Genomic DNA, 16655 nt, shown 5'->3' with positions numbered 1-16655 from the left:
CAGGTGTGGTTTTTTTTTGTGATCAGGAAAGAAAACATTGTTTTTCAAAAAATAAAATACCTGTGCCGTTTTATCATGTTATTCCCACGAGCCTCGCCTGGGAGTTGCTGCATCCTCCGTGTACCTCTGCTTAACCCTGTCTGGTTCTTGTTCAGGGTCTTAACCTCACTGTTACCGTTAGGAAATCCCACAGCAGAGCACATACAGACCTGGCCGAGGAGGTGCTCCCTGGGGACACAGGCAGGCATCCCAGAGAACAGCTTGCCACACGCAGCTCAGTGACGCGCCCCAGGTGTCCCAGAGAATCCACAACAAACTGCACTTGTTTCTTTGAAGAGCTGTGACGCAGCCCTGCTATGGGCAGTCACACAGCCTGGCATCTTTGCTCCCTGCCGGCTACTCAGCAGCTTGTTCAAGGACAGGAGAACAAAGGAGACCAGGCTGGTCTTGAACTCCTGACCTCAGGTGATCCACCGGCCTTGGCCTCCCAAAATGCAGGGATTACAGGCATGAGCCACTGTGCCCAGCCGAGACGCCACCTTCTGGTGTCACTGTTCTAAGGATATTGCTGAGAAGGCTGCTTGTTGCAGAATCCTCTATATAATGACGCTTAGGAGAGATTCTCGCTGGTCTGGTTCCAAGAATGGTCGTATTTCCATGAGTGGTTGGTCCATTTTTGTCTGGTAAACTGTGCAACCAGCTGGGTTTTCCCTTGCACTGTAACTGCTAGAGTAAAAACTGTGACTCATTCATTGATTCCATGATACACTTTTTTTTTTTGCATTAGTCTCATTCCCGATCCATTTTATGTCCCAGGTTACCTACCTTTAATGCTTTAACCTCTCCTTTTCGCCTACCCGTAGTGTGTTTCATGGGCGATCCATGGTCCATCATGTGGAGGACATGGCTGCTTGGGAAGCGACTGCCTCTCTCAGGCTCTCCCACAGCCTGCAGCACGTGCCTCCCCGCAGGGGTCCTCTGTGATCCTGATGGCCCTGGGCTGAGAAGTCCCGCATCACTTCACCCAACTCTCATCTACCTTCTCTGGACACATGGCCAGTTACTGAACGACCCTCTTAAAGAGTGGTGTCCAGGGCTGACAGGCCCTCCTGACTATCCTCCCTAGAGCAGTGTTGTTTAAAGTGCATCAGCACCATGGACTGCTTATGAAACATGCAGATTCCTGAGTCTGTCCTTCACAGGGGATCAGAATTTCTTGGGGTGGGGTCCAAGAAACAGGCATTTAAAATAAATTCCCCCAAGATTTGAATGCATGCTAATGTTTGCAAACCTTTCTTTGAAGAAAATGATCCCAGTTTGATGTGAATAGAGACCTTTTTAGTCCTAGCTGGTCCCGAAAATCCTTTGAAGTCATAGTCACCTATATTTAAATTTAACCCATTATTGCCAGGATGCATGTTTGTCACCTGCTTTGACTTTGACAAATTGGTCATTGTGTGTGTGTGTGTGTGTGTGTGCGCGCGCGCGCACGCCTTGTACTATTGGGACCCAGCAGAAGCCAATTATGCCCTACTGCTTATGAGGTACCTGCAGGGTAAGACAGGGTCACGTGCACAATCCACTTCTATTCCTACTGCATTTACAATTCTCAGTGATAACAGTAAAGGTAGCCAGACGTGGTGGCTCACGCCTGTAATCCCAGCACTTTGAGAGGCTGGGGTGGGTGAATCACGAGGTCAGGAATTTGAGACCAGCTTGGCCAATATGGTAAAACCTCGTCTCTACTAAAAAAAAAAAAATTAGCTGGGCGTAGTGGGAGGCACCTGTAATCCCAGCTACTAGGGAGGCTGAGGCAGGAGAATTGCTTGAACCCGGGAAGTGGAGGTAGGAGTGAGCTGAGATCACGCCACTGTACTCCAGGCCTGGAGACAGAGTGAGATTCTGTCTCCAAACAAAAACAAAAACAAAAACAAAAACAAAAACAGTAAATGCATTTGGATTAGGAAGGTGATGATAATTATGATGACAAGTTCTGCTGGGAAAACTGACATCAAAGTGATCAGAAACCCAGGTGTCTGTACCCTAGCATCTCCTCTCTTTTTTTTTGAGATGGAGTCTTGCTCTGTTGTCCAGGCTGGAGTGTAATGGCACAATTTTGGCTCACTGCAATCTCCACCTCTCAGGTTCAAGCGATTCTCCTAGCCTCCCTAGTAGCTGGGATTACAGGTGCCTGCCACTACGCCCAGCTAATTTTTTTTTTTTTTTTTTGGTATTTTTAGTAGAGACGAGGTTTTACCATATTGGCCAAGCTGGTAATATGGTAGCTGAGATTACAGGCACCTGCCACCAAGCCCAGTTAATTTTTGTAATTTTAGTAGAGACGGGGTTTCACCATGTTGGCCAGGCTGGTCTTGAACTCTTGACCTCAAGTGATCCACCTGCCTTGGTTTCCCAAAGTGCTGGGTGCCCGGCCAACATCTCCCTTCTTATGCCAGGCAGCTGAGCCCACACAAAGCTGAAGTGCAGTAGAGAGGGAGAGGTGATGATTTAGGGTTCGGGAGTCAGACAGTCCTGGCTTCGGATCCTGCCCCTCCACAGCCATGAGCTCGTTATGCTAACATGGGCGGCTGACACGTCCCCGTGGAGCGCTGGGTGCTGGGTGCCTCTCCATGTGTTCTGCGTGTATAACTGCAGTCATGTCTCACAACAACTCAAGGAGATTGATCTGTGGGTATCATCTGCATTTCATAAGTGGGAAAACTAAGGCAGAGAGACGGTAGAGTACTTGCCTAAAGTGCCACAGCCACGGATGGGGAGAGGTAGGATTTGAACCCAGAGCCTGGCTCCAGAGCACTGCCTTGCACCATGCTGGGCCCTCTCATCTCTCCCTCCCTGCGACTCATACCTCTTTCTGCTTGGTTAAGCGATTCTCCAGGTCTTGCACCTTTTTCTTTTCCTTCTCTATGGCCTCCTTTGCTTTGTGTTTCTCGTAGGCAAGGCTGCTCTCTGAGATCTGGAAGTCAAAGGAAGTCGTTTGAGGGCCTGTGCCCTCAAAGGGAGATGACACCGCAAAGGGAAACCAGGTTGAGTCACCATTGAAGCCACCAAGTCAGGGTTTGGGAGAAAGATCTCAAGTGCCCACTGGGGACAGAGGTGAAAACTGTGGCACACCTGCCCTGTGAGAACCTCAGAGCCATATCTTAGTCATGTGCGTAAAGGAGTGAGTCATCTTTCAAGATCTCAGGGCTGGTGTTCAGGAAGTGACATGCTGGTGAGAGGTTGGGTCCTGCTGTTTGGCGTTGAGTCACTGAATAAACCGGGATGTGCTGGCACCAATGCTGGCCTTTGTTGGAAGTACCTGGCTCTTTGGGAGGTGCGGCAGGAGAGATAATGCTGGGACGTGCCTTCTGTCCCTGCAGACCCATGCCAAAGGAGGACCCAGGCAGCCACTTCCAGTCTACGAAGGCGTGGGTTTCCAAAATTCCTGTCTAGGTCAGTTAGAGTTGAGAACACAAATCCCACAGACTTGGTGATGGGGAGAGTGTTGGAAGCCAGACTCTCCTGTACAAGCCCTGGGAGGTAAATAGTTAGGGTGGGCTCGAAAAACGCTATCTGCAGCTAGCTGTTGAAACTCTTGCAATTATACTCCCTCCCTACCAACATAAAGTTCACAAGAAAAGCATTTTAAATATATGTATATATGTACAACAGAAGACCAGAGGGGTATGTACTGAAATGTAAATGATGTTTATTTGGGGGGAAATGGGATTATGGCAACCTTTTTTTTTTTTTTTTTTTTGAGATGGGATCTCGCTCTGTTGCCCAGGCTGGAGTGCAGTGGTGAGATCTTGGCTCACTGCAGCCTCTGCCTCCCAGGTTCAAGCAATTCTCCCACCTCAGCCACCCACGTAGCTGGAATTACAGTTGTACCACCACATCTGGCTAATGTTTGTATTTTTAGTAGAGACAGGGTTTCATCATGTTGGCCAGGCTGGCCTTGAACTGCTGACTTCAGGTGACCCACCTGCCTCGGCCTCCCAAAGTGCTGGGATTTCAGGTGTGAGCCACTGCCTGGCTGTAGCCTGAGCTTCAGGACCCCATCCCTGGCCCATATGTATAAGGGAGGCTCTGGGGGCAGCGGTGACCACAGTTTGGGTCCCACCCCTTAGTGAGGCTGTTCCCGTGTCTGTGCTCCCTCTGCCTACCTGGACTCTGACCTTACTTCCTTCATGGGCTTGGCATCGTCCCACTGCCAAGGGCTTTGCTTAAGGCTGCGCAGCCCCCCCCTGCTGTACCCACTCAACCGCCCATCCCACCTGGACTCTGACCTCACCAGCGAGGATGCATCCCAAGCCACAGATGCACTGACTCCTCATATTACACCTGTAGGGCAGTTCTGCCACCAGACCCACATGACACATGAGGGCACAGAGAGGGCAAGGGGCTTGCCCAGGGTCACACAGTCTGTTAGGGCAGAGCTGAGAATTGAGTCCAGAATGGACCCTTTAACTCCCCACAGTTTGCGGCTCCTTCCCTGCCTCTCCCACCTGTTTCCCTCCCCTGTGTCCTGGTGCCTCCCATCTTGGGCCAGCTTTGGTTTCATTCCTCACCCAGTCTCCCCTGTCTACCTCCTGGCAAGCTCAGTCCTGACCTTCACACCTGTGTCACTTTAATCAGTGGTCTTCTCTGCACCCAGGCTCCTTTTTCCTTCCAGTTCTCACTGGAATGTCACTTCCTGAGTGGTCCTGCCCTCGGGCACTCTCCAGCCTGCTCCTCAGCTTTGGTTTTGTGGCCCTGGTGCGGCCCCTGCTTCTACGGGACGTCTGTCTCCCCAGCACTAGGATGGAAGATCTGAGCAGCCTGGCTCTGGTCTGTCTTGCTCACTATGGTGTCCACGGCACCCAGAACCGAGCCTGGCACATGGTGGATGAATGAAACTGAAATTGGTGGGTGGATAAATGAATATTTATGGGCAGATGAATGAAACCGAATTGAACCATCAGAGCCATCAGTTCTGTTTCTAGAAGTTCTGTGGGGGCTGGCATGTGTGTGTCTGTGCCACCTCTGTTCCCGAAGCCCAGCTCATGGAGATGCCATTGTAGGTCCCTGAGTGATCTCCTCCTGACCACCCCTCCCACCCCCGGCTCTTACTTCCAGGCTGTGACCCAGGCACCCAGGCTGACCTGAGGGCCTGCTTTTCATGCTGCTCTGGGCAGGTGTGTCTGGGTGGGCCAGGTCCTCAGGCTGGTGACGTTGGGTTGGGTGGATGTGGATGTCTCCAGCTCTGACCCCTCCTGGCCTCCCCAGCATCTTTCTGTCCTGGGGTGCCCATCTTCTTGTCCACTCCAGAAGGCACTGATCCCTGGGGCTTGATGTGACAACCATGTGCGTTTACCATGCACCTACCTGCACCATCTCTTTTTGCGTTCTTTGTGTGTTTTACTCCTCAGCCAGTCCTGGGAGGGCCTGCCTCAGAGTCCAGGACACCAGGAGGCCGGGCCAGGAGCAGTGCTTTCTCCTGTGGCCATGCCGGGTGTGGCACACATGCCTTTCTACTGTGAGGACGACGTTGGCTAAGTCACTGACCCCAGCTGAAACCCAGGGTTCTCTCCTGGGGAGGGTCCCTCTTTCCTAGGTGGCTGAGCCAAAGAGCAGAAAACGCTTCCCGAGGGCCCTCTAGGCTGCAGGGTGTGGTCCTATGTACTTTATACCTGATAGCATTTAACCTGCTGAGCCAGGGACTGTTAGCATTCCCATTTTACAGATGAGGAAACAGGGGTGGGAATATGGCGATCTGCCCGAGGTCACACGGCCAGTCACTGGCAGATCTTGGCCACTTCAAAGGGAGGTCTGCCCCATTTCCCACTGTACTCCTCCAGGGCATCTGGCTTTGCTGCTGCTTCTTCCAGAAGGTTCTTTTCTGCTGCTGATCATACCTCCTTCTGTTGGGTTAAGTGGTTCTCCAGATCCTGAACTTTTCTCTTTTCCGATTCCAAGGCTTCCTTTGCTCTCCTTTTTTCATGGGCCATGCTGCTCTCCAAAACCTGGAAGTCAAGGACAAGTCCTCTTGGTGGCCTGCACATTTCAGGGGGGAAATTGCTACTAATAAGATAATAACAGTAACAATAACAGCCAGAGTGTCCGGGCGGCTATTAGATACGCCCAGGCCCCCGGCCAGCCCTTCAGTGTCACAGCAGCTCTGTCGGAGAAGTGCTGAGAGTGGCCCATTTTCCACATGAGGAAACTGAGGAACAGAAAGGCAGAGAGGGCTCAAAGCCACACCCTTTGTCAGCCGTGTGGCCAGATCTGAAGCCTGCACAGAGGAAAGCACGGAGCTGGAATACGGAGCTCTCGACAGGGAACGGGGGAGCAGTGGGGCGGCTTCCTATCACGGGGCCAAATAGCCTTTCTGATCAAAAGAAGAGTCTCGTTAATAATGGAATTTTTGGCTATGCGCGGTGGCTCATGCCTGTAATCCTAGCACTTTCGGAGGCTCAGGTGGGCGGATCATGAGATCAAGAGATTGAGACCAGCCTGGCCAACATGGTGAAAGCCCGTCTCTACAAAAAATACAAAAATTAGCTGGGTGTGGTGGTGCGCACCTGTAGTCCCAGCTACTCGGGAGGCTGAGGCAGGAGAATCGCTTGAACCAGAAATGAATCTCTTCAACAGAATTCAGTTTCAAGAGAAGGGCAGTATGCCCAATTAATGAGCCACAATATGCCAGTTTCTAGAAGGGATAAGCGATGTTCTGGTAGGGTGTGGGGAAGAAAGTGTGGCCAGTATTTGGTGGCCCTAATCAAGAAGTTTGTCCAGGAAGTTACTTGCTGCTAAGCTATTCAACTAAACAGCTTAATGTGAATCACCAAAGGAAATACATTGCCAGCCTGCTTCCGGTCACAAGAAAGGCCACCTCGATTTTCCAACGGTTTGCCTTTCAAACACCAGGCTGACTGTCAGGCGCTTAGAGCTCGGAGCGTGATTTCCATGATAACCAGGGGTTAGGGCCCCAGAAGAGCCTGCAAGCAGTCTTTAATCCAGGGTATGGCTGAGATATTACACACTTTGCAGTGAAAAATAGTTGACAAAACGCTAGCACTCTGCTGTCCCAACACTAGCCTTAAACAAAGCAGAAGAAAAGTGGCATCCGAAGAATTTCACGTTTATTTGGATCCTTTAAAGTGGGTTTCAGGGTAGGACATTTTCCTGTGAATTCTGAAAGAGACTTTGAGGCACTTCCTGGGGAATTAGAGTTGGCTCTGCTGTGTCTGACTCTGCGTCTATACTCGCCAGCCCTTTCTCTGCAGACGGGACAGGTGCTACCTGGAAGAGAGGCCTTGCCTGGCTCACTCAGGCCCTACCTGCTCAGTTGCTGTGCTCCCAAGTTCACAACAGGTAATGAGAATTAACTTTGAACACGACCTCAAGACCCAGATTATGACCTAGTGATTCTGTCGTCCTTAAAAACCCTGATAATGTGGTGGAAGATGCAATGAAAACAAAATCAGGCCGGGTGCGGTGGCTCACGCCTGTAATCCCAGCACTTTGGGAGGCTGAGGCAGGCAGATCGCTTGAGGTCAGGAGTTCAAGACCAGCCTGTCCAACATGGTGAAACCCTGTCTCTACTAGAAATACAAAAAATTAGCCAGGCACGGTGATGTGTGCCTGTAGTCCCAGCTACTCGGGAGGCTGAGGCACGAGAATCACTTGAACCTGGGAGGCAGAGGTTGTAGTGAGCTGAGATCGTGCCACTGTACTCCAGCCTGGGTGACAGAAAAAAAGAAAATCAAATCACCAATGGCAGTTGAATGGAGCCTGTAGCTGGGGCTGTTCTCTCAAGTTCCCCCAATAGGAAGCCACAGAGAGGTTCTGCCAGAAGTAGGCTGACATTTTAACAGGTCAGGGGTGACCCAACCACAGATCCCCTCTGCAAGGACGCTTACATTTGTCTCCTGAGCCCCATGACCTCAAAGTCTCTAAATTCAAGGATCTTCCCCAGGCCTTTGCTGTTGGCCCCTTGAGGCATTTGACTCAAGTGACTCCTTGGAGACCCTCCTCCTCATCCCCATCCCTGGAGAAATAACTTGGGAGCAAACCTCAGTGATGCTCTGCAAGAGGGCTGCAGGGCACAGCTGTGTCAGACTCCAAGGGAGAACCTTTTCCTGTCGTGGGTCGGGTCAGATGGCACAGGCTTTGCCCAGAGGTCTTTTTGTTTCTCCTGCAGTGGTGGGTGGGCAAGGAATATACTTGAGGAGTGAGGGCTGCTGGAAAACAAATGCCCAAACAGAAGAAGGGGCACAGGTGGCAGGAGAGACAGTAGGAGCAGCTGCCATTTACTCAGCAATAATTCTGGAGGCCAAATCTGAGGCCACAGCCAGCCCTTCGAGAAGGGAGGTAGCGGCAGATCAGCCGCAATCAGGAAGTTTAGACCGGCGTGGATTCGAACTCACGTCTCATCTGGCTGCAAAGCCCGCATTCCTCTGCGCTGTGTCAGGATTGAGGAATTCATGAAAGCACACGTGAAAAAGGATCAGGGATCTGAGGGTGACCACAAGCTAAACATGAATCTACAAATGTATCAGGGCTTTCCCAAAAGTCAGTTTAGATGTATTAACAGAAGTAGAACATCTTCAGTGAGGGAGGGGAAGAGTTCTACCCTAGGCTACCATGGCTGGAGAATGGTGGTTCTGGCTGCCTCCCTTTAGGAAGAAAGTGGGTGATGGGTGGCAAACTCAAATGCCTATGAAGCCCATACAGATAGAAACAGTGACGTGGGCTGTGTTTAATGCAATAGGGAGTGGTGAGGACTGTGGCAAACTGCTGCTACCTGGTAAGGCTTCTTGTCCATTTTTGCTAGGTAGAAAAAAGGGCTAGATTTTCTGACTTTTCAGAAGAGGATGGCAATCTGAACTTTTTTTTTTTTTCAGATGGGGTCTCACTCTATCTCCTAGGCTGGAGTGCAGTGGCGTGATCTCGGCTCACTGCAACCTCCACCTCCCAGGTTCAAGCGATTCTCCTGCCTCAGCCTCTAGAGTAGCTGGGATTACAGGTGTACACTACCACGCCTGTCTAATCTTTGTATTTTTAGAGGCAGGGTTTTGCCATGTTGGTCAGGCTGGTCTTGAACTCCTGACCTCAGGTGATCTGCCCGCCTTGGCCTCCCAAAGTGCTGGGATTACAGAGAGTGAGCCACTGTGCCCGGGTGAAATCTGAATTTTTAAATAGATTTTATGAGTTCAAAATAAAACATTCCAGGGCCAAACATACCACCCACAGGTCCTTTTTAGTCACAAGCTACCAGTCTGTGACTTCTGGAGAGCAGCACAGGCCATAAGAGGGGGCCAGCGCCAGGCTGCAGTCCTGTGAGGGGCCTGAGGGACCAGGGGGCTTAGGCTTGGGGAGGAGCGGACGCAGGGTGCCAGGGTGCCAGCGCCTCTGTTTTCACACATCTGAGTCATCGTGTGGAAGAGGAAGTGGGCGTGTCTTCGGGGAGCACAGGGGAGGGTGGAGGACTGACACTCTTCTGGGGCGTAAGGGTTTGACACAGCTCAACCTAAAGGGAAAACTTTCTGCCAGCCTGAGGCATCCATGCTGGGACGGACTGCCCTGGGCTGGAGAGCATTCCTCAGGGGTGGTGCTGAAGGCCGGAGGCTTTATGCTGGTGGAGGGTCTGTGCAGCCCTGAGGTCCCATGACTCTGTCATTCTCCCGTTTCTGTGCTTTGGAACACAGAAGATGCCCATGTCACCATTCCCAACTCGTCTCCCAAGCTCACTCTCTCCCTGATGGTGTTTCACACTGTTTACAATTTTTTCCCAATTGGTTGTCAAGGCTACAACTCCAGGGTTCTCTCCTTGAGTTTCCCACGCTTCCCAAAGTAGCTGAGCCCACCCAAACGCAAATTATACAGGAAGCCTCCACCATGCTCTCACCCCCCTCGTCGGCGGCTCTCAACTTACTTCCATATGGCTCTCAAGCCAACTGGGGCTCGAGTCGACTCTATCTCCCCGAGCATACCTCCTTCTGGCGGGCCAAGCAGTTCTCCAGCTCTTGGACTCTTGTCTGTTCTTCCTCTAATGCTTCCTTCACTCTCTTCTTCTCCTGGGTAATGCTTTCCGCCAAAGCCTGATCATTGTTTAACAGACATGGTTACCATGGCAGGAATCTGGGCTCTGCCAGGCGCCAAATAGGTAACCTCTTCCCTCCTGACTGCACCTCCCTGGGAGGACTGTGGGCCGCACCGCCTGGGAGCTCAGAGCAGGGGCCGCTGGGCCCAGACCAGAGCCCTAGATCCACCCTTCCTAGCTGCAGAGCCTTGATTTGGGCTGGAGCTGACTGTCTCCCTGAGACGTGTACCTTCTTCTGCTGGGCCAGGAGGTCCTCCTGCTCTTGCCTTCTCTTCAGTTCTTTCTCTAAAGTCTCTTTCACTCTGTTTCTCTCCTGAGTAATGCCTTCCTCCAAAGCCTGGAAACCAATGACCATTGTTGAATAGACAAGGTTACCATGGCAGGAATTTGGACGCTGCCAGGCACTGCGTGGCCTACCTCTCCATGCCTCACGGCACTCCCCTGGGGAGGCTGTGGGCAGTCTAGGAGCTCAGAGCATGGGCTCCGGAATTGGGAGACCCAGGGTAGAGCCCCAGGTTGATCCTTTCTAGCTGTAAGGCACTGGGTAAGTGAAGCTATCAGAGCCTTAGTTTCTCTGCTTGGACAATGGAGACAGTAATCGTTTTCCTGTGCTGGGTTGATATGAGGGGGTGGATGGTTTGATGAACATGAAATGCTTGGCGCAGTGACAGCCATGGTTTCCACCCTGCGGAGGGGGGAACAGGCTTAAATTAAGGAATCCACCCAGTTTACTAGTAAATCACATGAGCAAGAGATTCTCACTCTGACCCATTTGATTTTGAAGCCTGGGGTCTAAACCAGAGGTTAGCAAACTATGGCTTACAGACCAAATCTAGTCTGTTTTTGCAAATAAAGTTTTATTGGAACACTATGCTGGCTGTGTACTGTCTATGGCTGCTTTCGTAGAAGAGCAGCGAGCACCTGACCTGCAAAACTGAAAATATTTACTATCGGGCTCCTCATGGGACCATTTTAGCAATCCCTGATCTAAAGCATTGGTGTGTGCACAAATCAACTGACTGCTGTCAACAATTGGTAATAAGAATGCCAGATTGATAAAGGAATCTAGAAATTTTTTGTTTTGTCTTTTTCCATTGAAACAAAGTCCTCAGCCAAAACAAGATTCATGAGGCGGAGCCTGCTTAACGAGTCTGGACACATGTATTTTCAGAAAGGGTGAGTGATGGGAGTCAGAAGGTCTGACGAAGGTTCAATCAAAGTCAGGACACTTGGCACTGAAGTCTAAGAGGTAACTTTCTTAGGAGTCCCCAGGGTCAAGTCCATCAATCTGAGTGTCGGAGGAAGGGTGACCTTTGAGTGTCACCGTCTGTCTGGCAGGTGCCTGATGTCGCTTCCTCCCTCTGCAAGGAGGGTGGGGTGCACCGAGGTTTGCAGGTTTGAAAGAGGGGCTGACGCCAGCTCTTAAAACACTGCCACGGCCGTGTCGCCGTGGGTGTCTAGGAAGCCCAAGCAGGCATCCAACGCAGTGTTTAACATGGGGGTGCTGAAATACCAGACCCTGACAATGGAAAAAGTCAATCCAAAATTCAAAAGAGAAATAAGAAATAAGCCCTTTGGAATGCCGGTGTCGCAAGGAGAAAGTAATCAGAGAGGAGGGAGGAAGTCGGTGGAGAGTTTTGTGAAGATTTTGAAGATTTCTAGGTACTTTCTGGTTTTATTTTCTTCTCTATGGAATGAACGGTGCTGGCTTTTTCCATGTCTAAATGGTCTTCAAAATGTGCTGGCCTTGATTTATAGCTATCATTAATATTACCTTTATGTGGAGTGTACATGATTTGGTCGGATGGCTCTTCCTTTCTAATCTTTTATTTCACGAATGCAGAAAAGCACAGAGAGAGGCAAAGAGAGGAGGGAGGAGGAGGAGACCGATGTCTTGGGGTAACTGGACACACATTGAGGATGGAGGTGAAAGCAGCAGAGGTCTGGAGGGCAGGCGTGTGTGATAGAGAAGGAGCTGGGGAAGGATGGGGAAGGTGGCAGGTCCAGTCCTTCTCTGGGGAAGGAAGGAGATGTCTTGGAAGAGTCAGGGTCCGGTGGATCTGGGGCCGCTGTCTTGAGGGAGCTGCGGGCGGCGGGGGGGGGACACCACGCACACGCTGCTTCATGCCCACCCACAACAGTGGCTCGCAACCCTGGCTGCACTTTGAGATCACCTAGGTGTCCCGAGTGGGACCACACCCCCACCCCACTTAGATCAGAACCTGGAGAGTGAGGGGGGAGGTGCAAAGCATTAGTATTTTTAAATCTCCTAAATGACAAGTCATAAAGACAGTAAAATTCATGGGAGGGGTCCCTGAATATCAAAAAGGGCCAACCCGGCTGGGCACGGTGTCTCATGCCTGTAATCCCAGCATTTGGGAGGCTGAGGCAGGCGGATCACAAGGTCAAGAGATAGAGACTATTCTGGCCAACATGGTGAAACCCTGTCTCTACTAAAAAATGCAAAAATTAGCTGGGCGTGGTGGCGTACCCCTGTAGGCCCAGCTACTTGGGAGGCCTGAGGCAGGAGAATCACTTGAATCCAGGAGGTGGAGGTTGCAGTGAGCTGAGATCATGCCACTGCACTCCAGCCTGGGTGACAGGGTGAGAGTCTGGCTCAAAAAACAAACAAGCAGGCAAGCAAGCAAACAAAAAGGCCCGGCCCTCGGGTACAGTGGCTCATGCCTGTAATCCCAGAACTTTTGGAGGCTGGGGTGGGAGGATCACTTGATGCCAGGAGTTTGAGACCAGCCTGGGCAACACAGAGAGAGAGAGACCCCATTTCTACAAAAAATAAAAATATTAGCTGGGCATGGTGGTTGGTATGTGTCTATGGTTCTAGCTACTTGAGAGGCTGAAGTGGGAGGATTGCTTGAGCCCAGAAGTTCAAGACCAGCCTGGGCAATGTAGCAAGATCCCACTTTTACAAAAAAAAAAAAATAATAATAATTAGTTGGGTGTAGTGCCATATGCCTGTGGTCTCGGCTACTTGGGAGGCTGAAGTGGGAGGGCCACTGCAGCCTGGGAGTTTGAGGTTGCAGTGAACTGTGATCACACCAATGTACTCCAGCCTGGGCAACAGAGCAAGACCCCAGCTTAAGAAAAAAAAAAGGGGGTAACTCTAGGACAGTGACGAGAATCAGCTCATTAAATGCAGTTCCTGGCCCTCTCCAGATGTTCTGATTTAATGGGTCTGGGGGTGGGGAACAAGATTTGTTATTTTTAGCAAAGCATCCGGGTGGTTCTTATCAGGAAACTTTAAGAAAACCTTCCTCTAAGACTTCGCCCTAAGAAAATGTGGATCTGCAGACTGGTAGCATCAGCATCATCTGGGAGCTTGTTGGAAATGTAGTGTCTCCGGCTGCGACCCAGGCCTGCTGAGAGCGAATCTGCACCTTAACCAGATCCCAGACAATTCCTGGGCACCTCGGGTTTGAGAGTCACTGCTGTCTTCAAACTGCCCTGGTTTCTAGAAAAGTCAGTAGCAATTTTGGCCATTTGTTTCCCCTGACATGCATAAAGAGAAAGCAAACGACTGAAATTTGTCATCTGAAGTTGATCTTGTGCACATTTAGAAACAGTCTGTCAGCTACAAACCAGGACCCGCAGCGATGACTCAGTTTTATAAAGCCGGCTGCAATACATATACAAACAAGGCACGGTTTCCTGAAATTTCAATCATGCTGCCTTTTCAAGTTGCTTTTGCTGTGCGTTTTAGAATTCAAACTTCAGGTTAAATCCTTCCCAATTATTCACTCTGTTTAATTAATTTAGTTCCACAGCACCAAACAGAATAGCTGAGATTTCTCTGTCTAAGCACGCACCCCCAACTTCCCACAGAAAAGACCATTTTATCAGTTTCCAGTAGTAAAGCAAACGGCAGGGACCGCCTTACCGCCCTCTCTTCCATCAGTTGCCTGATTTTGGCATTCAGCTTCTCCTCTTGCTCTAGCATCTCCTTGTTCAGCTTCTCCTTCTCTGCCAGATGCTCCTGCAGCTTTTCTTGCAGTAAAGACTGCTGAGTTTCCTGAGAACTGAACTTGCTCTAAAATGAGAGAAAAGCAAACAGCTGACGGGGGACAGCCCTAACTAAAGAATCTTTCCACATCTGTTTACCAATTGTTTACCTTTTTGGGGACAATGGGTTCCCCGAAAGTTTCTTAAAATCACAGAACAATGCAGCATGCAGTGGTTAAGAATTTAGACTCTGGATCTAAAAAGCAGCCCAGCTCTAATCTAGAAAGAATCCCAGCTCTAGGTGTTTCTAGACACTTCCTTATTTAGACAATGAAGTAAATAACTATCAACCTTTTAGAGTTGTGAGGATTAAGTGAGATAATGATGGAAAGCTTTTGGCACAGTGCTGAGCACATAGTAGGTGTTCAGTAAGTGGTAGGTGAGTGTGAGAAAAAAAAGCAGTCATGTAGGAGCCGGGAGGCTTGAACATTTGTCTTGATTCTTCACCTATTAGCTGTGTGACACTGAAATTGTCCTTATCTGAAAAATGAGAAGGGATTAGGCCAGGGGTTGACAAACTATAGCCCACAGGTCAAATTGGGCCCACTGCCTACTTTTGTAAATAAGGTTTTTTGTTGTTGTTTGTTTGTTTTTTTGCTCTGTCGCCCAGGCTGGAGTGCAGGGGCTCAATCGCAGCTCCCTGAAACTTCTGCCTCATAGATTCAAGCGATTCTCTTGGCTCAGTCTCCCGAGTAGCTGGGATTACAGGTGCCCACCACCATGCCCAGCTAATTTTGTATTTATGTTTTGTATTTTTAGTAGAGACCATGTTGGCTAGGCTGGTCTCAAACTCCTGACCTCAGGTGATCCACCCGCCTTGGCCTCCCAAAGTGCTGGGATTACAGGCATGAGCCACCGTGCCCGGCCGTAAATAAAGTTTTATTGGAACAGTGCCATGCTTATCGTGCCCAGCACTTACATATTGTCTATGGCTCCTTTCATTTTACCATAGCAGAATGGAAGAGGGATGAATATGGTCTGCAAAGTCTAAACTATTTACTAGCTGGCCCTTTATAGAAAAAATTGCCAATCCCTGGACTCAAGCCTCTGTGGCTGACTGGCATGGCTATGTAACTTCACCCCACTCTATCCGTGTCTATGGTTATGTAACTTGCAGTGCCTGCCCATATTTTGCCTCCAGACACTGAACTCAGCCATGTGACTTGCTCTGGCCAATGGGATGTCAGCAGACATAACGCAACCAGAAGATTGAAAAACACTATGTGATTGGGCCACTTTCTCTTGTAGCTCTGCAGTTTCCTGAGAACAGCCCAGGCCTGCCTGCTGGGGCATGAGAGATGCATGGAGCTTAGTCACTCCAGCTGAGGCCAGCCTAGATCAACCAAAGGCCAGCCAACACCCAGACAAGGTCAGCAGAGCCACCTTGCTGCTGACCCCAGACACATGAGCAGTAAATAGCAATTGCTGAATGCCACTGAAGTTTTGAGGGTGTTTATTACATAACACTGTTATGGCAATAGCTGTCAGAATGACATAACCCCTAAAGCTCATTTGCCTCTAGAATATTTCTTTTCTTTTGGTAATTCTGCTGCTTGTACTGTAGATAGCTGTACTTTGTCCACTGCATTTAACAAACACAGTTTTCAAAATCTGATAGCATTAAGGCCGGGTGCAGTGGCTCATGCCTATAATTCCAGCACTCTGGGAGGCCGAGGTGGGTGGATCACTTGAGGTCAGGAGTTTGAGACCAGCCTGGTCACCAAGGTGAAACCCTGTCTCTACTAAAAATGCAAAAATTAGCCAGGCGTGGTGGCAGGTGCCTGTAATCTCAGCTACTTGAGAGGCTGAGGCAGGAGAATCACTTGAACCCGGGAGGCAGAGGTTGCAGTGAGCCGAGATCATGCCACTGCACTCCAGCCTGGGCGACAGAACGAGACTCAGAATAAAAGATCTGATGGCAATACGTCTTCTAAGCCTTTGACAGAGGAAAACACACAGTGTGGTTAGCCCAGGAGGCCAGACCGAGGGCAGACCCTGCCATAGTCCTTACCCTCCTGGGAGATCTTGGCCAACCTTTTCTGTGCCTCTTTGTGTGCAAATGGAGAAATCATTTTCACCTACTGGAGGGTGTGGAGTGACTAGCGGATAAAGAAAAAACAGGTTTCAAATGCGCAGTGCTATATAAATGCCAAGCAGGGGCCGAAATAAACTTCGGAAAAAAAGAAATTAAAAGAATTACCTGAAGTTCCTGGATCTGGCTTGTAAGTTTTTTATAATGTTCCAGAAGATATATCAGGTACAAAGAGAACCCTTGAAAAAAAGGGAAGCAGGAAGAATGTAAGTATCAATTCAATTCAACTCCAAAGCTTGCAGACAGGTGGATGAAGGCAACACTGCCATCCCATCAAAGCAACATGAACTACTATCCAACCTGTGATTTTAAGGTAGTGGGTAAGCAGCTGAGCACGGTGACTTAGGCAGGGCATGGTGGCTCACGCCTGTAACCCTGGAATTTTGGGAGGCTGAGATGGGCAGATCACCTGAAGTTAGGAGCTCAAGACCAGCCAGGCCAACATGATAAAACCCTGTC

At 49.9% G+C, this 16655-nt stretch overlaps 1 protein-coding gene across 14 annotated transcripts in view; it reads right to left on the bottom strand.

The window, feature by feature from the left end:
- Positions 1–16655, bottom strand: part of FHAD1 (forkhead associated phosphopeptide binding domain 1) — a 162584-nt gene that overhangs the window by 45893 nt on the left and 100036 nt on the right. For 12 of the 14 annotated variants that reach the window (XR_005196334.1, XR_005196336.1, XM_017504765.2 and 9 more), the window contains 6 exons: positions 16305–16375; positions 13983–14132; positions 10317–10424; positions 9978–10085; positions 5898–6005; positions 2867–2974 (listed from right to left, as the gene is read on the bottom strand). Coding sequence is in view for 12 of the 14 variants with exons in the window: in XM_017504765.2 (XP_017360254.1) it covers positions 2867–2974; positions 5898–6005; positions 9978–10085; positions 10317–10424; positions 13983–14132; positions 16305–16375 (653 nt within the window). In the remaining 2 variants the exon portion in view is untranslated. The remainder of the gene's footprint in view (positions 1–2866; positions 2975–5897; positions 6006–9977; positions 10086–10316; positions 10425–13982; positions 14133–16304; positions 16376–16655) is intronic. The other 2 variants (XM_037729913.1, XM_037729933.1) reach the window with 2 other exon arrangements.

The sequence above is a fragment of the Cebus imitator genome, unplaced genomic scaffold, assembly GCF_001604975.1.
Source record: "Cebus imitator isolate Cc_AM_T3 unplaced genomic scaffold, Cebus_imitator-1.0 Scaffold15, whole genome shotgun sequence".
NCBI lineage: Eukaryota > Metazoa > Chordata > Mammalia > Primates > Cebidae > Cebus > Cebus imitator.
The sequence above is the reverse complement of the archived record's forward strand: the minus strand, read 5'-3'. Positions and strand labels throughout refer to the sequence as shown.